At 43.6% G+C, this 25,242-nt stretch overlaps 2 protein-coding genes across 5 annotated transcripts in view; both read left to right on the top strand.

The window, feature by feature from the left end:
- Positions 1-25,242, top strand: part of agap1 (ArfGAP with GTPase domain, ankyrin repeat and PH domain 1) — a 177,775-nt gene that overhangs the window by 139,156 nt on the left and 13,377 nt on the right. For 3 of the 4 annotated variants that reach the window (XM_072379159.1, XM_072379158.1, XM_072379156.1), the window contains 4 exons: positions 778-939; positions 16,020-16,174; positions 16,915-17,005; positions 17,874-18,096. In XM_072379159.1, coding sequence (XP_072235260.1) covers positions 778-939; positions 16,020-16,174; positions 16,915-17,005; positions 17,874-18,096 — 631 coding nt within the window. The remainder of the gene's footprint in view (positions 1-777; positions 940-16,019; positions 16,175-16,914; positions 17,006-17,873; positions 18,097-25,242) is intronic. The other variant, XM_072379157.1, reaches the window with a different exon arrangement.
- LOC140295935 (uncharacterized) lies at positions 14,814-16,000 on the top strand. The gene is made up of 2 exons (XM_072379690.1): positions 14,814-14,874; positions 15,150-16,000. The coding sequence occupies exons 1-2, from the start codon at positions 14,814-14,816 to the stop codon at positions 15,764-15,766; spliced, it is 678 nt and encodes a 225-aa protein (XP_072235791.1). The 3' UTR covers positions 15,767-16,000.

Genomic DNA, 25,242 nt, shown 5'->3' with positions numbered 1-25,242 from the left:
GTCTAAAGACAGTCTCAAACCAGTTCAAAACCAGTCTAAAGACAGTCTCAAACCAGTTCAAAACCAGTCTAAAGACAATCTCAAACCAGTTCAAAACCAGTCTAAAGACAGTCTCAAACCAGTTCAAAACCAGTCTAAAGACAGTCTCAAACCAGTTCAAAACCAGTCTAAAGACAATCTCAAACCAGTTCAAAACCAGTCTAAAGTCGGTCTAAAACAGTCTCAAACCAGTTCAAAACCAGTCTAAAGACAGTCTCAAACCAGTTCAAAACCAGTCTAAAACATAGTCTCAAACCAGTCTACAGTCAGTCTAAAACCAGTCTAAAGTCAGTCTAAAACCAGTCTAAAGTCAGTCTAAAACATAGTCTCAGACCAGTGTAAAGTCAGTCTAAAACAGTCTCAAACCAGTTCAAACCAGTCTAAAGACAGTCTCAAACCAGTTCAAAACCAGTCTAAAGTTGCTCTAAAACCAAATCCCAACGTAGTGTAAAATCAGCCTAATGTTGGCATAGAGGGGCTTAAAACCAAAGATAATCTGTAAAACCAACTCCAAAATCAGTCTATAACAGAAATCAATAAAACAAATCCAAAACGAATCCAAATTAATTTTAAATCAAGTAAAAAAACGGTTTAAAACCGGCATCAGAAGCTCATTAGTCCACTGAGGAAGTGAAATTCTCTCTAAATGTCCGTGGCATTGGTCGTAAAACTCCTGCTGCCTTACAGTCTCGAAGCGACCGTAGTTCTGATCCAGATTACGTGTGTTTGAATTCACAGACACGGGCCTGGGCGACTCGGTCTGCTCCAGTCCCAGTATCTCCAGCACCACCAGTCCAAAGATTGAGCCGCCGCCATCGCCGCACGCCAACCGCAAAAAGCACCGAAGGAAGAAGAGCACCAGCAACTTCAAAGCCGACGGCCTCTCTGGTACTGCGGAAGGTAACTCCATCCCCCCCCCCCTCGCCTCACACTTTCCCTGCCTGGGTGGAACAAATCCAGCCCCTGAAGAGGTCTCAGAGTCCTGATGAACCTCCACAGAACTCTCCTTCAGATGTGTGCACCACACTTTGACGCTATTCTGTCTCTCTGCTAAAGCTTTTGCTTTGAAACTGGAAGAATTTGGGACCCGGGTTGGGAAACGCCGTCATGTGATCGTCTGAGACTCCGAACCTCCTCTGAGAGGGAAGGATCTATCCATTGTAACATTCTGTCAGCCCTCCATCCCTCCACCATGTTTGACTTTCTTCTTCTCTTTAAGTCTGTGAACAGATGAGTGTTTACATGCACCGAGATGATTCAGAAACCAGATTCAAGATGTTGGTGAGATTTATCTGAAACTATCAGCATCAGCTGGATAATTGGGTCACGCACTGAGAAATCTGTTCTCCAACTGAAATGAGGTTTCTTTTCTTTTCTGGTTCTTAAGGTGCATGTAAACACACTGAGTTTGGAACAGGAACCTCAGCCGGCTGGTTGATGCTTCCAGAAACAAAGTTTACAACCAGACCAAGATCCTTCCAAATCCAAGTAAAGTACTGATTCAAACCAAAGCTGAAACTGGTCCGAAATCGGTTTAAATTCAGGTTCAAATCTGGTTTAAAACCACATGCACAAACCAGTTTAAAACCAGTTTAAAACCAAGTTCATGAGTGGTATTAAAACAAACTCAAAACGGGTTTAAAATCAAGCCCAAAATTGGCCTAAAACCAAGTCCAAATCTATTTAAAGACCACTGATACAAACCAGTGTAAAACCAACTGGGTTCACACCAACTCACACCAATTTAAAGCTAAGTTTAATAAAAGAAAAAAAGTGAGAAACCTTTTTAAAACGAAGTCTAAAACACGTTTCAACCAAATTCAAATCTGATTTAAAACCACATCCACGAACCAATTTAAAACTGGTTTAAAACTGATTTTATAACCAAACTCCGACCTGTTTGTAAAACAACCCCAAAATCAGATTAATACCAAGTCAAAACGGGGAAAAAAGTCTCAAAAACAGTTTAAAACTGGTTTAAAACTGATTTTATCACCAAACTCCGACCTGTTTGTAAAACAACCCTAAAATCAGATTAATACCAAGTCAAAACGGGGAAAAAAGTCTCAAAACCAGTTTAGAACCAGTTTAAAACTGATTTTATAACCAAACTCCGGCCTGTTTGTAAAACAACCCTAAAATCAGATTAATACCAAGTCAAAACAGGGAAAAAAGTCTCAAAACCAGTTTAAAACCGGTTTAAAACTGATTTTATCACCAAACTCCGACCTGTTTGTAAAACAACCCCAAAATCAGATTAATACCAAGTCAAAACAGGGAAAAAAGTCTCAAAACCAGTTTAAAACCGGTTTAAAACTGATTTTATCACCAAACTCCGACCTGTTTGTAAAACAACCCCAAAATCAGATTAATACCAAGTCAAAACAGGGAAAAAAGTCTCAAAACCAGTTTAAAACCGGTTTAAAACTGATTTTATCACCAAACTCCGACCTGTTTGTAAAACAACCCCAAAATCAGATTAATACCAAGTCAAAACGGGGAAAAAAGTCTCAAAACCAGTTTAAAACCGGTTTAAAACTGATTTTATAACCAAACTCCGACCTGTTTGTAAAACGACCCCAAAATCAGATTAATACCAAGTCAAAACGGGGAAAAAAGTCTCAAAACCAGTTTAGAACCAGTTTAAAACTGATTTTATAACCAAACTCCGGCCTGTTTGTAAAACAACCCTAAAATCAGATTAATACCAAGTCAAAACAGGGAAAAAAGTCTCAAAAACAGTTTAAAACCAGTTTAAAACTGATTTTATCACCAAACTCCAGCCTGTTTGTAAAACAACCCTAAAATCAGATTAATACCAAGTCAAAACAGGGAAAAAAGTCTCAAAACCAGTTTAAAACCGGTTTAAAACTGATTTCATAACCAAACTCCGACCTGTTTGTAAAACAACCCTAAAATCAGATTAATACCAAGTCAAAACGGGGAAAAAAGTCTCAAAACCAGTTTAGAACCAGTTTAAAACTGATTTAAAACCTGAAACTGAAAATTATTTTCAGGGTTAGTTCTAATGTCGCCCACAGCGCCACCTGCTGCCCACACGAGTTTATTCTCTCCCAACCAGCCGATTGGAATGAACCGGATTTCCTTCGTTTTGCTTTGAGTTCTCTTCCCTCCGGTTCACTGAGGAGGATCTGAGGTTCGTGTAAAGGAGCCGTAATAAAGATCCTAAGGTTTGAATTGATTAGTTATGACTTATGTGATGTGATGCTGGACAAGTCGGTCGATCTCAGGCCAAAACGAGCATCCATCCATCCCAGAACATCAGTCTCTCCTTATTATCGGTCATTTTCTTGGTAACCTCGGTGGTTTTATCGCCACACACACGTTCGAACAGATGTGGCGGCGGCGGCAGATGTGTAACGTTCCTCCTTTCATCACCGCGGCAACAAGCAGCTGACAGGACAAGTGGCTGTCTGAGTGAGGGATGGGATCTGCTTTCATTTGGTCCTCCTCCCCTCTTCTTCTTCTTCTCCTTTCCTTGTTTTCCTGCTTTTGCTTCCTTTCCTTCATCAAACCGAACGGCGCTTCATCATCGCCTCCTCCGACCGCCACCCGGCGTCAGACGCTCCCTCAACTCGCCCCCTATTAGTCAGCCGGAGAGGCTTAAGTGAAATATTATAAATAATCCAGCGTATTGAAATCTTTTATCAGCTGTGTCACTTTCATTATTCAATAAGCGATTAGTAACAGTCTTCCCAATTTAGCCATTAAGCAGAGAGCGCGCCCGGCCGGCCGCCGGCTCGCAGCCTGTCACGCCGGGCTGCTGCGTGAAGTATGTTGGTGTCAGAGCGAGGCCCGGCTGATTCATGAGGGGGGACCGCCCTCTGCGGCGAGCTCCCCAGGTAGGACCGCCGAGCTCCCCCAGGTAGGACCGCCGAGCTCCTCCAGGTAGGACCGCCGAGCTCCTCCAGGTAGGACCGCCGAGCTCCCCCAGGTAGGACCGCCGAGCTCCCCAGGTAGGACCGCCGAGCTCCCCCAGGTAGGACCGCCGAGCTCCCCCAGGTAGGACCGCCGAGCTCCCCCAGGTAGGACCGCCGAGCTCCCCCAGGTAGGACCGCCGAGCTCCCCAGGTAGGACCGCCGAGCTCCCCAGGTAGGACCGCCGAGCTCCCCCAGGTAGGACCGCCGAGCTCCCCCAGGTAGGACCACCGAGCTCCCCCAGGTAGGACCGCCGAGCTCCCCCAGGTAGGACCGCACACACCTGCCTGCTGGGGACGGCTCTCCAGCTGATTCCTGCAGCGTGGAAGAAAAGAGCATCTTTAGTCGTATTTAATGTTTCTGCATTTATCAGACGCTTTTATCCAAAGCAACTTACAGGTAGGCAGGTAGGGTAGGGGGGGGGTCTTCCCTAAGGACCCCTACTGGAGACAGTACCTTTCATGCAGGGGATTTGAACCCAGTGGGAATCATACCACTAAACTATCCAGTTATTTAAGGACTTTGGAGAACAGATCAGGACATTTTTTAATTCAATCGGGCAAAAGAAGAAAGTCGGATTTATAGGTTTCAGGTTTATGCTGTAATTTAATCTGTGATTACAGTTTAAATCAAAAAGAAGAAGATAAACCTTTAATCTGTGATTACAGTTTAAAACGGAAAGAAGAAGATAAACCTTTAATCTGGGATTACAGTTTAAAACCAAAAGAAGATAAACCTTTAATCTGTGATTACAGTTTAAATCGGAAAGAAGAAGATAAACCTTTAATCTGTGATTACAGTTTAAAACCAAAAGAAGATAAACCTTTAATCTGTGATTACAGTTTAAATCGGAAAGAAGAAGACAAACCTTTAATCTGTGATTACAGTTTAAAACCAAAAGAAGAAGACAACAGATGCTGATATAAATATAAATAAACTAATATAAACCTTGATTTTCCTGATGAATCAGGACTTTTAAAGCTTTCTGGTTCATTTAAACATCATCAAACACGATTTCTGGACAGATCTTAAAGGCTGATTCTTTGGTAAATCCCAGTCGACACTAAAGTTCTTTAATTTAAGTTAATTTAACTTGTTTTACTCACTTGATTTGCCTCTCAGGGACTCAGGTGCACATGGTTTATGAAACGTACCGATGGAGTCGGCTCCAAAAGCAGATCAAAGGGAACAAAGGCATTGAATTTAAAGGCTGGTCCAGTTTCTGACAGACGAACAAACAGCTGAAGCTGAGCTCACAGGGTCCCTGATTATTCCTCAAAAACCCTCGAGAATCAAGGAATTCAGGGACTGCAAACCAATGAGGGGCTTTAAGGCCCCATTAGGGCTGGACTGGGTCAGTGTGCCACCGCTCACCTGTCTCAGGTACGCTGCTTTGAAACCTGACCTCACAGGTAACGGCACACATTCCTGAGGAGGAGCTTTGATTTCTCAGCCGGTAAACCCACAGCGCACGAGGTCAGGTGCACCTGCAGCTGTGGTCATGGAGTCCTTTAAAGTCGGGGTTAATCGGGTTAATGACCATCAGCCGGGGTCAAACAGGTGGAAAACAAACAGGGGGGGGGTGTCCTGGTGGTCCAGCAGACCCCCAACAGTGCATCTTCTGTGCTTTAAATTCACCCGCTTCAGACAAAGATTGAAATATATGTGATAAACTGCAAGTATGGCAGTCCAGAGAGGCCAAAATTATAATTAGAACACGTAAGAAATATAAAGAGAAGGTGACTTTTTGTTGTGATTCAGGGAGAAAACTCGACATTTTCCCTTAAAACTGTCAGAGATCTTATGGTTGAGTCTCAGAAAGAAAGAAATATAAAGAAAAGGTGACTTTTTGTTGTGATTCAGGGAGAAAACTCGACATTTTCCCTTAAAACTGTCAGAGATCTTATGGTTGAGCCTCAGAAAGAAAGAAATATAAAGAAAAGGTGACTTTTTGTTGTGATTCAGGGAGAAAACTCAACATTTTCCCTTAAAACTGTCAGAGATCTTGAGTCTCAGAAAGAAAGAAATATAAAGAAAAGGTGACTTTTTGTTGTGATTCAGGGAGAAAACTCGACATTTTCCCTTAAAACTGTCAGAGATCTTATGGTTGAGCCTCAGAAAGAAAGAAATATAAAGAAAAGGTGACTTTTTGTTGTGATTCAGGGAGAAAACTCGACATTTTCCCTTAAAACTGTCAGAGATCTTATGGTTGAGCCTCAGAAAGAAAGAAATATAAAGAAAAGGTGACTTTTTGTGGTGATTCAGGGAGAAAACTCGACATTTTCCCTTAAAACTGTCAGAGATCTTATGGTTGAGCCTCAGAAAGAAAGAAATATAAAGAAAAGGTGACTTTTTGTTGTGATTCAGGGAGAAAACTCAACATTTTCCCTTAAAACTGTCAGAGATCTTGAGTCTCAGAAAGAAAGAAATATAAAGAAAAGGTGACTTTTTGTTGTGATTCAGGGAGAAAACTCGACATTTTCCCTTAAAACTGTCAGAGATCTTATGGTTGAGCCTCAGAAAGAAAGAAATATAAAGAAAAGGTGACTTTTTGTTGTGATTCAGGGAGAAAACTCAACATTTTCCCTTAAAACTGTCAGAGATCTTGAGTCTCAGAAAGAAAGAAATATAAAGAAAAGGTGACTTTTTGTTGTGATTCAGGGAGAAAACTCGACATTTTCCCTTAAAACTGTCAGAGATCTTATGGTTGAGCCTCAGAAAGAAAGAAATATAAAGAAAAGGTGACTTTTTGTTGTGATTCAGAGAGAAAACTCGACATTTTCCCTTAAAACTGTCAGAGATCTTATGGTTGAGCCTCAGAAAGAAAGAAATATAAAGAAAAGGTGACTTTTTGTTGTGATTCAGGGAGAAAACTCGACATTTTCCCTTAAAACTGTCAGAGATCTTATGGTTGAGCCTCAGAAAAAAAGAAATATAAAGACAAGGTGACTTTTTGTTGTGATTCAGAGAGAAAACTCGACATTTTCCCTTAAAACTGTCAGAGATCTTATGGTTGAGTCTCAGAAAGAAAGAAATATAAAGAAAAGGTGACTTTTTGTTGTGATTCAGGGAGAAAACTCGACATTTTCCCTTAAAACTGTTCAGAGATCTTATGGTTGAGCCTCAGAAAGAAAGAAATATAAAGAGAAGGTGACTTTTTGTTGTGATTCAGGGAGAAAACTCAACATTTTCCCTTAAAACTGTCAGAGATCTTATGGTTGAGTCTCAGAAAGAAAGAAATATAAAGACAAGGTGACTTTTTGTTGTGATTCAGGGAGAAAACTCGACATTTTCCCTTAAAACTGTTCAGAGATCTTATGGTTGAGCCTCAGAAAGAAAGAAATATAAAGAAAAGGTGACTTTTTGTTGTGATTCAGGGAGAAAACTCGACATTTTCCCTTAAAACTGTCAGAGATCTTATGGTTGAGTCTCAGAAAGAAAGAAATATAAAGACAAGGTGACTTTTTGTTGTGATTCAGGGAGAAAACTCGACATTTTCCCTTAAAACTGTTCAGAGATCTTATGGTTGAGCCTCAGAAAGAAAGAAATATAAAGAAAAGGTGACTTTTTGTTGTGATTCAGAGAGAAAACTCTACATTTTCCCTTAAAACTGTCAGAGATCTTATGGTTGAGTCTCAGAAAGAAAGAAATATAAAGACAAGGTGACTTTTTGTTGTGATTCAGGGAGAAAACTCGACATTTTCCCTTAAAACTGTCAGAGATCTTATGGTTGAGCCTCAGAAAAAAAGAAATATAAAGACAAGGTGACTTTTTGTTGTGATTCAGAGAGAAAACTCGACATTTTCCCTTAAAACTGTCAGAGATCTTATGGTTGAGTCTCAGAAAGAAAGAAATATAAAGAAAAGGTGACTTTTTGTTGTGATTCAGGGAGAAAACTCAACATTTTCCCTTAAAACTGTTCAGAGATCTTATGGTTGAGCCTCAGAAAGAAAGAAATATAAAGAGAAGGTGACTTTTTGTTGTGATTCAGGGAGAAAACTCAACATTTTCCCTTAAAACTGTCAGAGATCTTATGGTTGAGTCTCAGAAAGAAAGAAATATAAAGACAAGGTGACTTTTTGTTGTGATTCAGGGAGAAAACTCGACATTTTCCCTTAAAACTGTTCAGAGATCTTATGGTTGAGCCTCAGAAAGAAAGAAATATAAAGAAAAGGTGACTTTTTGTTGTGATTCAGGGAGAAAACTCGACATTTTCCCTTAAAACTGTCAGAGATCTTATGGTTGAGTCTCAGAAAGAAAGAAATATAAAGAAAAGGTGACTTTTTGTTGTGATTCAGGGAGAAAACTCGACATTTTCCCTTAAAACTGTCAGAGATCTTATGGTTGAGTCTCAGAAAGAAAGAAATATAAAGACAAGGTGACTTTTTGTTGTGATTCAGGGAGAAAACTCGACATTTTCCCTTAAAACTGTTCAGAGATCTTATGGTTGAGCCTCAGAAAGAAAGAAATATAAAGAAAAGGTGACTTTTTGTTGTGATTCAGAGAGAAAACTCTACATTTTCCCTTAAAACTGTCAGAGATCTTATGGTTGAGTCTCAGAAAGAAAGAAATATAAAGACAAGGTGACTTTTTGTTGTGATTCAGGGAGAAAACTCGACATTTTCCCTTAAAACTGTCAGAGATCTTGAGTCTCAGAAAGAAAGAATCGCTCAGAAAGCAGCTTCTGGGTCGTCGGCCGGCCTTAAACTGAGGGTCGGGGATAATTCTTTTTCTCTCGCTGCAGACAAACTTCACAACAATCAGTGTTTTCCAGGTTATTAATGCGGTAAAAGGCTGAATAATATGGCGAGTAATGACCTGTGTCGCAAAGCAATACTGTGTGCGGTGACATTTCAGGCTTTTAATTTGTGTTTCCTGAGGCCCCCTCGCCTGCCTCCGCCTCCCCTCTCATTGCGCCGGACTCGCCACCTCACAGTCTGGATGATGGGCTTGTGTTCACGTCCTGCCCCCCGCCGCCGCCGCCCCCCCGCCGCCTGTGTGGTGGGAACGCCGTATGTTTGGTTTGTGCTGTTTGTGCTGCTAAAGGTTGCCGGTGTCAGAGTTCACAAATTGCCTCGGCGCCACCTCTCTCTGCGCGAATGTCACCCACAGTAGCCGAGAGCGGTGGCGGTAATTACCAGGACGGCGCCCGCCGCCTGTGTGTTGGCGTGCGTTTGTGCATACGTTTAGTCGCGCACGGCGGCGCCGAGCACAGCCCGGCAGCTTCAGCTTCTGTGATTAAACCCGTTTGAGCTTCGCTCATCAAGAGTCACGAAGGGGTTTTAGTCTTTCTGTGGCTCCCAAAACCCTCCAGATGTGCGTAAACCTCCAGATGTGCGTAAACCTCCAGATGTGCGTTAAACCCTCCAGATGTACGTTAAACCCTGCAGATGTGCGTAAACCCTCCAGATGTGCGTTAAACCCTCCAGATGTACGTTAAACCCTCCAGATGTGCGTAAACCTCCAGATGTGCGTAAACCCTCCAGATGTGCGTAAACCCTCCAGATGTGCGTTAAACCCTCCAGATGTGCGTTAAACCCTCCAGATGTGCGTAAACCTCCAGATGTGCGTTAAACCTCCAGATGTGCGTTAAACCCTCCAGATGTGCGTAAACCCTCCAGATGTGCGTAAACCTCCAGATGTGCGTAAACCCTCCAGATGTGCGTAAACCCTCCAGATGTGCGTAAACCCTGCAGATGTGCGTAAACCCTCCAGATGTGCGTAAACCCTCCAGATGTGCGTAAACCCTCCAGATGTGCGTTAAACCCTCCAGATGTGCGTAAACCTCCAGATGTGCGTTAAACCTCCAGATGTGCGTTAAACCCTCCAGATGTGCGTTAAACCTCCAGATGTGCGTTAAACCCTCCAGATGTGCGTAAACCTCCAGATGTGCGTAAACCCTCCAGATGTGCGTAAACCTCCAGATGTGCGTAAACCCTGCAGATGTGCGTAAACCTCCAGATGTGCGTAAACCCTCCAGATGTGCGTAAACCTCCAGGTGTGCGTTAAACCTCCGGATGTGCGTAAACCCTCCAGATGTGCGTAAACCCTCCAGATGTGCGTAAACCCTGCAGATGTGCGTAAACCCTCCAGATATGCGTAAACCTCCAGATGTGCGTAAACCCTCCAGATGTGCGTAAACCCTCCGGATGTGCGTAAACCCTCCAGATGTGCGTAAACCCTCCAGATGTGCGTAAACCCTCCAGATGTGCGTAAACCCTCCAGATGTGCGTAAACCTCCAGATGTGCGTAAACATCTGAAAAAGCACTGCGTTCATTTCTCATTGTCAGTTTTTAGGCTTCTTCTTTGCTTTTGTTCCTCTTCATCGAAAACGTCTTTGAAGCTTTCAAAGATTAAAGTTCTTACAGTTTTTCAATATTTTTCTACACATTTTTCCTCTTTTATCACTTTGTTTTTTGTTTTTTTTTACAAATTGTTCCATTAAATTATTTAGTTATTTTCACATCATATTCAAATTTTTTTCAAAATTCTTTTATTTTTACAAATCACCTTTTTCTGGCATTTAACTCATTTTTCACATTTTACGTAAACATTTTAAAACACTTTTAATATATATATATATTTTTTTTTAATCTTCACATATTTAACATAAATATTTTTCTGACATTTTACAAGATACTTTTTTTTTGTTTTTGATTTTTTTCAGATAATTTTTTTAATTCACTTTTTTACATTTTGTTATTCTTTTTTTAGGATTATTTTAGTTTTGCAAATCAATTATTTTCCTGGCATTTAATGGACTTTTTACATGTATTGTTATTTTGTCAAATTTTTAAAATGCTTTTAATCACTTTTATTTATTCAGTTTTTTATGGTCTTGAAATACATATTGTTATGAAATTGTCCTATTTTATATATTTACCAATAATTTTTAAATATTTTTCATTTTTCAGACATTTTTTAATGTTATTGTTGCTGCTGAAATTTCTTTTCAATTTGCATTTAAAAAACATTTTGTTTTAATCTTGTGAGGAAAAAATTTTTCTTTTTCTGTTCAGTCTAACAAAACACGAGAAAATCAGTAAATTTCACATTTAATTTGCTGAAATCATCAAGTGTTTTACTTAGTTCAAGTCAGTAAAACTTTATTGATCCCAAGTTGTAAATTATATTACAACAATATTGATTTTTATTATTATTATTATCTTGTAATAAATAGAGAACAAAATAAAACAGCCGGTCTTCCTGCTGATATTCAGGCTAAATATATATATATATATATATATATATTTATATATAAACAGGCATATTTAGATTTCGGGGCCTGGCTTTTACAGAAAGTTCGTTATTATCACTTCTAACTCCTGATGCTATATGGTCTCTAATATGATCCAAAGTATTTGGAGTTATTCTTCCAATAGTTTCAGTTTGTTTTTCAAACTTCCATGTTTGGAAACAGGAAGTGCGCCGAAACTAGAGGCCGGGAAGTTATTTGTTTGACCTTTAATGTTAAAAACCGACAGGTGCGGCTTTAAATGTCACGCCGTTTCCACTCGGCGTGGGGGGCAGGTCCAGGGGGGGGTGTTCAGATGGTGGTGTTGAGGCCCCCCCGGTTTAATTCATCAGCTGCCGCGGCTGCCGGGTCAGCGTTTAAATCAGACACGGCGTTTAATTTGCAGCAGGGGAGGGAGGAAGGGCCTTTCTGGATTGTTGGTTTCCATAATTGTGAAGCAGCCCCCCCCCCCCCTGAAAACAGAGGATCATGGGAATTTAATTATGACGGGATCCTTGCTGCTGACCCTGCAGGCTCAGGCGGAGCTTCGGATACTTTCTGCAGTTTAACTGAAGCTCGTAGATTAAACCATTAAAGGCCTTTTGGATTAGTTTTCATCTCATTTTCAGACGTTATTCTTTTATTTCATAACTCATATTTTCTTCATGTTTTTCCTGTTTATTTATTATCCAAATAACATTTTTCACTCTTGTTCATTAGTTTTTTCTTATTAATATGTTCTTTTTAAACTTTTCGAAGCATCTTCTATCTTCTCTCCTCGGCTTCCTCTCGGGTTCTCGCTGCCGACTTTAATGACTTTTATCATTCATTCTGGGGATGTTTGGGGCCTTTTTTCATGATAACACTGAAACTCTGGTGATGATTTCACTCTGATGTCAGACCTGTGCTATCGGATGAAGAGTTTGTTCTGCTGCTGTCGTAGAGGTGAGATGTGCCGCGTTGCACAGCTTATCGCTGACCTTTGACCTTGAGCTTTAAGCGAGTCTTTAATGAAGGTCGGCTGCTCAGACTGAGCCCGGCGCTGCTCACAGATGAAAACGATCCTCAGTTACAGAAACTGGAGGCAGCAGAGGTGTTTTCGCCCCTCGGGGCGCCTCCTTCCCTCCTTCCTTCCTTCCTTCCTTCCTAACTGTCCGTCCTTCCTTCCTAACTGTCCGTCCTTCCTCCCCTCGCAGAGGCCCACTGATTATCTAGAGCCGAGCCGGAGGAACTTTCTGAGACGCTCCCAATTAGCCAGATGAGTGGAGCTGAGGAAGAGCAAATGGTCTCTCCCCGGTGGGCCGGCTGTGACCGCTCTCCGGCTGATTAACCCACTCGTCTTTGCTCCGCCCCTCTCCCGCCGCTCGCCATTAAAGTCTTGTTACCACCTGTGAAAGCTGTTGGTGACTGTCAGGGAGTCCTGGGAAGATCCCGCCGTGCTGGAGGCCGTCCTTTGATTGCCCCCCCCCCCCTCTTCGGGGTTAATTGTAAACAGAAGCTGTGTGATGATACCCTGCCTCACCTCCACCTCCCGTTCGCTCTGCTGTGGCTAACAGCTTCCAAATGTGCACGAATCTCTGCTTTTTACACCAAAACAGTGATGTTAGAATCTGTCAGTGTTACAACAAAAGGATTTAAAGGCCAAAAATACCTGGAAGTGATGTCATTACCTGTTTAAAATGGTCAAAATAACTCATTAAACGGAATTTAGAAAGACTTTAAGTTGAATAATGTTTAAATTGTCAGTTTCTTCATATTCATTCACTAAACTTTTCAGATTTTCCTGGTAAATATGACCGAAACCTGGGAGATTTTTACCTAAATTCTACTGATTTAGCAGCGATTATTAATATCTAAACCTTAAAACACAAAGTTTTACGGTTAAAAAGCCTTTCCACTGTTGCTTTATGTCCAGGAGCCGGAGGAGATAGAAACTAGAATAATAAATAAAGAATAATTAAATATTATTAATGTAGAATAAAAGATCTGGTATGAATGAACTCCCCTGAACTGTTGGTTTCCTAACGGCAGCTTCGGGTCAGATGTGCTGCGTCCCGATGGTTCTCAGCTAATCTCATAGATTTTCTTTTATTGCATCTTGCAAAGTACAATTGTTGCTTTCTTCTCTTTGAAAGTAGCGGCGTTTCGAACATTTTCAGAGATTTCCGCGAAAGCTAAAAGCGTCAGAGTCCACCGCGCGATGCGTCTGAGCGAATCACGTTAGCAGAAACGAGCAGTAGCCAATGAGATTTCACCACCCGCCTTTAGACATTCGCGACTGGTTGCTGATAGACAGGAAGCAGCATTATTTGTGTATTTATTGTATATTTATTATAAACACATCATTGTGCAGGAGAGGCGGAGCTTTGCCGGTCATGACAGACGAAGCTCGGCACGGCGCGTTTGAACGCGAACTTCTTGGTAAATTCGGGAGAAACGTACTGCCGCGAGTAAACAAAATGTAATAAAATAATGTTTGTTTTCAATGTTTTCTTTATAGCAGGTTGAAAGAACACATTAAAGGAGTAAACTGGCCCAAAATCCCCAAAATGGCTGCATGAAAAATCCCTGTTTTGCCGTGTCTTAAGTCGCTCATTCAAAAAGGCACGTTTGTAGTCCACTAAGTTACATCTGCGAGGCTCCCCAAACGTTTGTGGCAGCAGCGTGACGCCGTAGGGATGCGTTTCATCACCAGGTTCTGAGGAAAGAGCGAAAATGAAAGAAATGATGGATGCTGCTGAATTATTCTTGTAGAAGTCCAGAGAATCTGGGACCTCTCAGCACAATGGTGCTGAAACATTCTGCGAGTCGGGACTCGTTTAAAGGAAAGCCGTTTAAATTCATAGTGGAAGGCATTGATCAGTTGATCCACTCTAATTTCAGCTCGTAGGACAACAGAATTGGAAAAATACCAAAGATTTGCTTCAGCCTGAGCGATGGCGTGTTTGTAAACCTTTGATTAAAGAGAACGTTGCAATTTTTTGATGATCAGCCAATGATTCAGTGCTTTCATAGCCTCTGAAGGTGAACATATTGAGGTTCCGGACTGAAACGAGTCGTTCTGGACTGAAACGAATCATTCTGGACTGAAACGAATCATTCTGGACTGAAACGAGTCGTTCTGGACTGAAACGAGTCGTTCTGGACTGAAACGAGTCGTTCCGGACTGAAACGAGTCGTTCCGGACTGAAACGAGTCGTTCTGGACCGAAACGAGTCGTTCCGGACTGAAAGGAGTCGTCTTGTTGACTTTCAGAAACTCTGCAGGCGAAGGTTGTTTGGATTTGAGCGGGAGAAACAGGCCGAGGGAATGTTCCTTATTTAAAGGGATCCTTGTGAGCTTCTCAGTTTGGTAAATTCCAACAAAACCCAAAATGGAACCCAACTGCTTCCTATTTACATTTCCAGACCTCGTGAAACGATCTCCTCTTCAGTCCCACAGACGCACTCTCGCTCGCTCACATTCGGCCTAATTGACTCCTGATTGTCCCGTTAACCTCCGAGCGGTTCTGGGTAATAGATCCATATGTCCCCCTCCAGCAGGCCCTGATTGTAATGACCGGCCTCTCCTGCTGATGTGCTTGCTGAAGGGAGGCCATGGGATGGTTCAGAGGCCCTCAGGGGAGGGGAAACATCATTTGGCTGACATCCTGACTGCAGGGGGTGTGGGTCACTGAGGTCAGCGAGTCGGGAGAACAGGTGTCTTCTTCATTTTAGAGCTGAAACTAAACTGCTTCTCTGCAGGAAAGTTGGTTCACTTTGACTCATAGTTTTTTTTTTTGTTTAAATGAAGGATTCTTTCTGTTTTACACGTTAACTGTTCAACCAAAGAGAGGCGGAAGGCTGAAGGACTGATGAAAAACAGTATAAACCAACAGCTCAGCTGGACAAAAGCATCCACCAGGAGCTTTTTCCACTCATTTCTCTGGCTCTTTGAGCTCGGTCCGGTGAGTCTCAGCCCGGTGAGTCTCAGTCCGGTGAGTCTCAGCCTGGTGAGTCTCAGCCCGGTGAGTCTCAGTCCGGTGAGTCTCAGCCTGGTGAGTCTCAGCCCGGTGAGTCTCAGTTCGGTGAGTCTCAGCCCGGTGAGTCTCAGTCCGGTGAGTCTCAGCCTGGTGAGTCTCAGCCCGGTGAGTCTCAGTTCGGTGAGTCTCAGCCCGGTGAGTCTCAGCCCGGTGAGTCTCAGTCCGGTGAGTCTCAGCCTGGTGAGTCTCAGTCCGGTGAGTCTCAGCCTGGTGAGTCTCAGTCCGGTGAGTCTCAGTCCGGTGAGTCTCAGTCCGGTGAGTCTCAGTCTGATGAGTCTCAGTCTGATGAGTCTCAGTCCGGTGAGTCTCAGCCCGGTGAGTCTCAGCCCGGTGAGTCTCAGTTCGGTGAGTCTCAGCCTGGTGAGTCTCAGCCTGGTGAGTCTCAGCCCGGTGAGTCTCAGTCCGGTGAGTCTCAGCCTGGTGAGTCTCAGCCTGGTGAGTCTCAGCCCGGTGAGTCTCAGCCCGGTGAGTCTCAGCCCGGTGAGTCTCAGTCCGGTGAGTCTCAGTCTGGTGAGTCTCAGTCTGGTTTCTGACCTCGGACGTCTCACATTTCTCGTCGGTTTCATTTAAAAACTTGGACTTAATCAAACCAAAGTATGTTTTGGTCGTTCCTCTAAAGTTGGACGTGTCACTGGTTTGTTTCTTCTTCCGTCCTGGACCTTTGAACCCTGTCTGTAGGATTTCTGTCTGATGTGTTTCTGTTGAAAAGAGCTCAGAGGAAGAGTGGAAACTGTAAACCTGAGGCTGAGGTTTCTGATCAGTTTTTGTCTGTTTTCTCTCACACAGAACAAGAGGAAAACTTTGAGTTCACCATCGTGTCGCTGACGGGGCAGACGTGGCATTTCGAGGCCACATCCTACGAGGAGCGGGACGCCTGGGTGCAGGTCATCGAGAGTCAGATCCTGGCCAGTCTGCAGTCCTGCGAGAGCAGCAAGAACAAGGTGAACAAACCAGAGCCTCTTCTGTTGCTCAGAGTAAACTCCTAAAAGGGTTGGTTATGTTTGACCCAAACAGATTCAGTTCTGCTGCCCCTCTCGGGCCTTCCTTACATCTCTGGGTTGGCTTTTCTGACCTGAGACCGACACAGACCTGAGACTCTTGAATGCTGCTCCTCCACATGTCCTAATGGAGATGCTGCTGCTTCTCCACCTCACGACACCAGCTGTTACATCAGGAACCACTGAACAAACCTCACAGTAAAATGGAGAGTCCTAGACATTAACATTGAAGGTCCAAACTAACCGAGCACACAGGTGAAATCGCCCTGAAATGCCCACAAACACAATAAACCACACACTCAGACCTGCACTCACATAATTACAAAATAGCAATTACTGTAGCTCCCGTCGAGGCTGAGCTCTGCCATTTTCCACCTGCACCAGGCAGCTCCATCTCAGCGGCGACCTGCTGTGTTTACGCCTCAGGCTCTCCGTCATTTACTGCCCCACAACCAAAACCACTTCATTTGTTTTCCATGTTCCTCCTTCATCTCCCGACGTGGCCTGAAACACATCTGAGGTGTAAATGCTCGTTATTACAGCAAACGTCACACGATTAAACAGGAAAAGCTTTGTCAGACGTCAGGGACAAACAGCAGAGCCAACAGGAAGGCATTAAGAAGACAAAAACTGCTCATTAATACCTCAAAGAGATGATTGAATGTAATTATTTTGTCTTTCAGTCTCGTCTGACCAGCCAGACGGAAGCGCTGGCGCTGCAGTCCATCCGAAGTATCCGAGGAAACGGTCGCTGTGCAGACTGCGACGCACAGAGTAAGTGGAAAGGTTGAGATTATCGTCTAAATGAGCTTTTTTTGATTGATCTGTAGTCAGAAACAGTTACTTCCCTTTCTGAGGTGTTTTTTTAACTATATTTTTTTATTTAAGGAATAGAAAGGATAATTGTGTTTATTAAAAGAAGATGAGAACCACATTACCAGCTTTTACCAGACATTTAAACCACAACTAACGGTCAACCTCAGTGAACTAAAATGAGAAATAATCATCTTTTTCTCATTTATTTCCAGTTTTAACCACATAAGAACACAGATTTATGAACAAAACAGCTTCCTTTCCCTTTTCTTTCTTTAACTTTTACTGTATAATGTGTATTTTTGTGGTCATGACCTTTTTATCTAAATAAGTGCATGATAGATATACTATATTAAGGAGTAGATGTTTAAAACTTCATGTCACCTGTTTAGACCATATTTACCCTGAATTGCCAGTTTTTTTAACCAATTTAAAACACCTTTTATTCAACAGTTTTCCTGCTTTCTGCTCCATTTCTTTCTGAGAAACTTTTCCCGCATATTTTATCTTTCTCAGCACCATATTTATGCTCTTTTTGTCAAATATATGAATGTTCTCACTGCAGGACACACATGATATATTTCTACATTAAATCTTCTGCTTCTGTCAAACACATATTTAAATATGTTGGAATGTGAATAAAATGTAGTATATTTACTGAAAAATATCTGCTATATTTCACTTTCTTTTTTTAAAGCCAATCAGAAGAGGTTAAAAGAGAATTGTCTTTGTTAATTTTAAAGACATGGGAATATAATTCAGTAAAGGTCCCTCAAAGGGAGGATAACATCCTTTAAAACCCAAACTTGTCCTCTCACTGCCCATCCAGACCCGGACTGGGCCAGTCTCAACCTGGGCGCCCTGATCTGCATCGAGTGCTCGGGCATCCACCGGAACCTGGGCACCCACCTGTCCAGGGTGCGCTCTCTGGACCTGGACGAGTGGCCACTGGAGCTCATCAAGGTGATGTCGGCCATCGGCAACGAACTGGCCAACAGCGTGTGGGAGGCCAACGCTCAGGGACGCCTTAAACCCGGACCGGACGCCAGCAGGTGAGACTCCTTATTTTTTCGTGTCCACTTCAGGTTTGTTTCACATGAAGAGAAGGAGCACATTTTCTCAGATGATGCAGTGCCGCCTGCTGCAGACAGGGGGCAGTGCTTCAGCTCAGGCTGGATGTTGTGTCGCAGACGACGTGCGCACCAACAGATCGGTGAACTTTGGCGTTGTGCGTGTTTGTGTGTGCGTGCTGTGTAATTATCGGCCATCTCTGCTCTGGGAAGCCAGCAGCCATCATAACAAATTAGAGCTGACTGCCATCCGCATAAAGATCGACTTCCCCGTCCTCCCCCCTGCACCCCCCCCCCAGCCCTCATTAGTCAACAGAAGCACCTTATAATTACTCCCCCCCCACTCACAAATACATGCACAAACATTTTAACCCTTGGTGCTCTGAAAAACGACAAACTGGAGCCTTTAAAAGCAGGTTGACTCGCCGTTTGTTGAGTAAAGGAGCAGAAATAAAGGGTTTAATTCATAGAAGAGAAAAAGATCTGTTCACAGATGGATACCGATTTAAAAATGTAGCAGTTCACGGCTGGGTTGTCTAATCCGAGCACACAAATGCCGAGCGATCACCGAGTATCGACGTGCCATTAGCCCTCCTCCATCAGAGCCCTAATGCTTTTATTGTTGCTCATGTTGCTATTTATTTATGAATCTCAGGCATGTTCCCCCCGAAGAGATTAGAGGAGGAGGTCAATATTATCTCAATTAACCTGCGACGCTCCACTGCAGCTCCCCCCCACCCCCCTCCGTCCTGTCGATAGTATTTATCAGTCCATTCCTTAAGTGGCTCGCTGTGTGTCGTCTCCCCTCCATAAATCCCTGCTTTCTTTTACCCGCCTCCTCTGATTCTTCCATCACTTCTCCACCTCTGTCCTGCTTCATCTGTTCCCCCCACCTCTCTGAAACCCTCGGTTAGGCCTCCTGAAATGCTTCGCTAACCCGTTTGAACACTGCTCACAGCTTCAAAGTGAAAATATTCTCCTTCAATTTAATTTGAACCCTCAAGGCAGAAATAATCAGTTGATATTACTTGTTTTCTGAGGAAATCAGGAAAGGAAATCAAAGCCTGAAGAGGCTGTGGTGTGGAAGTAAAGTACTAAATGGGAATAGATGATAAAAACAAATAAAATCTGTTTGCTTCAGGACTGAAAATGCATACAAGTCTCATTAGATAAGAGATTATTAAGAATATCAAGAGATAAACATGAATGAAAAGTTTGATTTATTGTTTCTGCAGGAATTTATACAAATTAGATCCAATAATTAGGAGTAAAATTCTCTGAAATTAAAGTGTTGAATCGAACAAAAAAGGTTAAATTGATAATAATGAAATAAATTTACAGATTAGTGAAAAAAGCCAGAAATGAGCAACAAATAAAAAAGGTTAAATTTATTAATTTCAAAGGCAAAAAGAACAAATTTAAAAAAGGATTTCCATTATAACAGGAAGAATGTGGATGTTGATATAGATTAAAAAGTGAAAATAATAATTTTCACTTTAAAAAGATTGATGTTGAAACAGTTCAAATAACTTGTTTTTCTCCAGTTTTTCCTCATATACTCACGACTCTGTGTTATAAACGCAGGTGTCACTGAGGTCATGACCTCACGAAAAATTAGCTTCAGGTCAAGCAGCAAAGCAAGAAAATGTGCTCTTTACTAACCGTCCCTCCGAGTTAATTTACTTTTACATTTACAAGCTTTTTGTTGGGTAATAGAAAGTTAAAGGGAAAAGGACGAGGAGCCAGAATCGAGCCCTGAGGAACGCCAAAACTCACCTGTAAGTAACCATGTTTGGATTGGCACAAAGACACATCATTTGTTCCCATTTCTTTAGCTGCATCTATGAAAAACAGCAAAGAAAACACAGTTTGACAGACAGAAAATAGGATTTCTGCAGCAACAAGGTGATTCCCAAAGAGCTGTTAGCTGAAAACTTGGCATATCTCAGCATGGTGTGCAGTGTGTCCTTAAAACATTTGAGGAAACTGGACAAGTGGAGGACAAAAGAAGAAGTGTCAGGCCTAAAAAACTATCTCCAGCAGATGAACAGGATCTGAAAGTGATGTCCTTAAGAAAGAGGAAAAAATCCAGCTAAGATGTGTCGCTTTGGAACAGGATCCTTAAATCTTTGCCCAAACTGTAAATCACTCCTCGTTTGAGGGGCTGAAAGAGGAGAAGCTTTGGAAAAGAAGAAGAAGGGGCTGAGATATCCGCAAGGCCGGTGGAGGCTTTGTCCAGGCAGCAGGAAGGATGGGAGGGGGAGGCAGAGGGGGGAGGCTGATGGATGGAAAAATGCCCTCCCCTCGTGGTCTCTCAAGTGAGTAATAGAGGCCGAAATTTCATTTTGCAAGTGGCTGATTTAATGATCCAAAGGGTAATTAATGGCCTGATTATCTTAATGTTAAATATGGCCAGCAGCAATTACGCTGACCTCCTGTCTGTCAAGGTCTGGCCCCCCACTCTTGCTTCCAATTAGGTGGTGTTTGGAGGTTTGTTAGGTGGGTGGAGACAGGGACGGATGGGAGGAAGAGAGAGGAGGTAAAACTGAGAAAACAAGACGGATGGAAGAGAGGATGAACTCCCCGCTCGGACCGGGAGGAGGACTCGTGTTCTGAGAGCTCACCTCCGTGATGCCCCCCCGCTCGGTGGGCTATGAGCCGAGCCCGCCGTCTCCAGCTGTTGTCACCATCTCTTTATCTGCCCCTCCGGCCCCCTCCCCAGCCGGTCCAGGTCTCATTACCGTCAGCCAGTCTCTGCCAACGCGAGGCGGCGCGCTGTCGCCGCTAATCGCTGCAGAGCTGCAAATACGAGCCGCGGCCGCTCAGCCCCACGGTGCCTCGCTGCGAGCCCAGATACTTGTTGACGTGCGTCGCTCGCAGTGGTGAGGAAGAGGCCGGCTGAGCTGTGGAGCTCGGAGGGCGGATCCAGTGCGAATGAACACCAACCGGGCCAGCGCTGCGGCGCCAGAGGGATCCTGTTAGAAGGATATTTTCTGCCTGACTCCAACCGCTAAAAGACTCCTCTAAACGCTCCCATTAACCCCTGGCTGCCCGCGGTCAGCCGTCATCACCTCGGCTGGCACGGCCGCCCGGTGCCGCGCCCCAGCTGATCCCCCCGCTGCAGGGGCTGCTAATATTGGGCTCGCCGGCTCGGCCGCGGCACCTTGGGCTGCGGTTCTCGGCGCTGCGGCTCATTGTTTTAATTACGTGTCGAGTGGCGCGTCAACACCAGCACCCAAGGCCGCTCGGGCACGTTAGCAGGCCTGAGCGGGCGGCGAGTGACAGCGCCGCTAATCCGGCCTCCTGGCTGCCGGACTGGGGAGGTGGCTGTCGGCCATGAGCCTCGGCCCCCCCCCACTTCCCTGCCAACCACTGACCTTTGGCAGTCTGTCGCAGAGGGTCAGCATCTTCGCTCACGTTCAGTCTTTGTTCAGAGATGGAATCAGAAACTCTCACAGGACAAAGCTCAACACAGAAGTTTGGCTTTAATTATGGTTAGAAATGTGTTTTTGGAATATTTTGTAGTCCAACCCTGATATTTCCGGTAAAAATATCAGTTTTTCACCATTTTTTTGGTGATAAATCCGTCTTTTTAGCCTTTGTTGAAATGTGAAAATGTGTTTTTGGAATATTTTGTAGTCCAACCCTTATATTTCCAGTAAAAATATCAGTTTTTCACCATTTTTCTGGTGATAATCCGTCTTTTTAGCCTTTGTTGAAATGTGAAAATGTGTTTTTGGAATATTTTGTAGATCAGTGCGTCACAAACGGTTCAGTTGAACCTTTTCTCTGTCATTACAGCCACAAATGAGGCTCTTTATTCACTTATTTCCACTTTATTTGGGCAATCATTTAGAAAAGTAAGAGCTCGCAGCAACAAATTGAAAAAAAAAGAACTATGAACTGGATCATTTTAAACTTAGTTAAAAAATTTGAGCCATGAACTAAACTAGTTAATTTTAAAACCAGGTGGCGTTTAGGTCGAGTGAGTCGTCCAACCCTGATATTTCTGGTAAAAATATCAGTTTTTCACCATTTTTCTGGTGATAAATACGTCTGTAGCCTTTGTTTTTTTTTTGTTTTGTTTGTTTTTTTTGTTTTTTTTGTTTTTTTTTTGTTTTTTTGTTTTTTTTTGTTTTGTTTGTTTGTTTGTTTGCCCCCCCCCCCTTGTCCTGTCCAGCTTTATGGCAGCAGAATTGTAGTCTGAATACCTTTGATGCCAAACAGATTTGCTTTGCCAAGGGAAGTTTTATAAATGTAAAGCTCCCCTTGATGCCCATTTATTCATTTCTGTTCACATTATATAACATGGAATAGAGCTGAACCGGACCGGCCTTTGTTGGCTGAGAGCGACATCAACCGGCCTGATGGCGGCTAAGAGAAGAAAAGGCCGCGGCGTGTTTAAACTCTGAGGGAAGAGGAGGACGGAGGGGGGGGGGGGTGATCTGCAGGTGCGCCGCACCTTAATTAGACAGCAGAAGAATGAGCAGGAACGGCTAAAGGATGAACTCGCAGGGCGATGTATGGCGGCGGCGGCGGCGCCACACACTTAACAGCGCGCCCCACATGACGAATGCTCAGCCAGTAATAATTCAGCAGCAGGTCTGCGGCGCTGGGAGCCGGGAGAGGGGACAGAAGAAGGGTCCTTTATGGGAACAGATTAGTCTTGTTCTCCTCAGAAAGGCCAGCGCTAACAGATTTAAAATTAGACCGGGGGCTTTTAATCTGGGCCGGGGTGCAGGTGCAGCGGCGCCGGCACGGCAGCGGGATTGGGCTCAGGGGACCAGATGGGGCGATCGGGAGCAGGGGCCCCGCATCACAAGATAATTGCCCCCCAGGGTCAGAGGGAAACAGTGAGGGGGTAGGACGGGGCAGTCCTGCTCCGTATCCCATAAAAGTGACATGAAACCAGTGGGACCCCCCCCCTCCGGGGCGTGTGATCCCAGATCGGAGCGATGGATCTGAGGCGCGTCACCAGCTCAGATCGTCTTTATTCTGCTTCACATGCAGTTAAAGCTTTACAGCAGGCCCCAGTTTAGCTTTGGACACTTTTAACATGTTTAATCACTCAAGATCGCACGAAAACACCTAAAACACTGCGATTAAACTCATATGAAAGGGATCCAGAGTGGAACCAGACCGCCAAGTTCAACCATCTGAGCAAATTCAGTCAAATCAGACGGTAGAAACATTTGGGTTTGTCCTGTTCAAAAGAAGAAGAGAATTAAAACGACATGGGAATACACTATTTTATGCTGTTTTCAGTGAAAAAGAGAGACATTTTACTGCTTTTTCTCTTGTTTTTATGGATAAAATGAGAGAAAAACAGGAAAAAGGTCAGAGTGAGAGACATTTTACTGCTTTTTCTCTTGTTTTTATGGATAAAATGAGAGAAAAACAGGAAAAAGGTCCAAGTGAGAGACATTTTACTGATTTTTCTCTTGTTTTTATGGATAAAATGAGAGAAAAACAGGAAAAAGGTCAGAGTGAGAGACATTTTACTGCTTTTTCTTTTGTTTTTATGGATAAAATGAGAGAAAAACAGGAAAAAGGTCCGAGTGAGAGACATTTTACTGCTTTTTCTCTTGTTTTTATGGATAAAATGAGAGAAAAACAGGAAAAAGGTCCAAGTGAGAGACATTTTACTGATTTTTCTCGTTTTTATGGATAAAATGACAGAAAAACAGGAAAAAGGTCCGAGTGAGAGACATTTTACTGATTTCTCTCTTGTTTTTATGGATAAAATGAGAGAAAAACAGGAAAAAGGTCCAAGTGAGAGACATTTTACAGATTTTTCTCTTGTTTTTATAGATAAAATGAGAGAAAAACAGGAAAAAGGTCCGAGTCGGAACAGCTTTGCTCACAGTTGTGTTCATGAGTGATGTCATCGGTGATGTCACACATGCAAATGAACCTGATTAAGTTAACGACCTTCATGAACTCTCAGTATTTACCTCCTTTACGCTGCAGATGTTTGACCTGGAGGGTAAAGTTTTCAGCCCTTAAATTGCTCTTTATTCCCCTTTTCGTCTGTTTAAGATCCAGCAAACCGCTGCTTTCACCAGACAGTCGGCCATGTTGGCTGCCTCTCCAACACGTGGCGGCGCTGTTGGCGGCGGTTTCCTGTTTTTGGGATATTTCTGGGCGTGTTTTCCAGTGTATCTCTTAGATTTCGGCCCGTTTCGACGTCACAATCTTTATTATTCATTTAACCGACTTTCCCACAGACTTCGGCCTGTGTGTGCGTGTTGCTGTGATCCGGCGCCGGTTAACTCGCCGCCCCCGCCCGGCGTCGTCTCAGCGCCATTATCTGCAGCCGCTGCCGGCCCCTGGGCCAGCGCCCCCCCCCCACGCACACCGAGCCTCCTGACAGGCAGGCCCAGTGCAAACGTGGAAAAATAATTGGCCCCTACATTCTAATTCATCTGTAAAAGGGAGGCCTTGATTAAATTAGTCCTAATAGACATTATTTTGTACATGACTGCCTCGCCGCTGCCGTAACCGCGTCCCCCGACTCGCCTAACAAGCCCTCCAATTTACTATTGACATTAAGCCGTCCGACACGAGCCAATCAGCGGATCATTCATCGTTTGTCATCGCAGCGCGGTTATGCTAATGCCAGCTAAAAGCACAAACTAAATGCACATTCTTTATGCCTGAGTCATCAGATTAACCTCGCCGTCCTCTGCCCCCTCCTCTGCCTTCTTCTAATAATGAAGAAATAAATAACGCTCTCCACATGCGTGACTCTGTCCGTCCTCTCCGCTCCTGCTCGCTGGAAGCCGGCGGGGTCGCCATCCGTTGGCTAAGAGTCCCCCCCTCCTCCCTCTGGCTAATTGGCTCAGTCAGCAAATTGCTCATACAATGAAGAAAAGCCAGAAAGGGGGTGGAAAAGCTCGACGGCGGAGTTCTCCTCGCGTCGGTCGTAATGTGTTTGGATTGAATGGGTTCACTGCGAGCCGCGGCCTGCTGGTAAACATTTGAAAGCTTCAGCACGAAGGGAAAACTGTTCGTTTAGAGCTTTGAAATGAGCCCAGAAGGAGCCGATGTACATCTTTAAAGGCTCAAACTGTGGAAGCTAATTTACTGAAACCACTTGGTGAAAAATAGGAAATGATAAGTCAGCAG

This window comes from Leuresthes tenuis, unplaced genomic scaffold (genome assembly GCF_036924035.1).
Source record: "Leuresthes tenuis unplaced genomic scaffold, fLeuTen1.0.hap1 SCAF_1, whole genome shotgun sequence".
NCBI classification, from domain to species: domain Eukaryota; kingdom Metazoa; phylum Chordata; class Actinopteri; order Atheriniformes; family Atherinopsidae; genus Leuresthes; species Leuresthes tenuis.
The sequence above is the reverse complement of the archived record's forward strand: the minus strand, read 5'-3'. Positions and strand labels throughout refer to the sequence as shown.

Coding starts and splice junctions, on each gene's coding strand:
- LOC140295935 (XM_072379690.1), top strand. CDS start 14,814: ATGGTTCAGAGGCCCTCAGGGGAGGGGAAACATCATTTGGCTGACATC. Junction 14,875..15,149: donor TGACATCCTGACTGCAGGGG/GTGTGGGTCACT, acceptor TGGCTCTTTGAG/CTCGGTCCGGTGAGTCTCAG.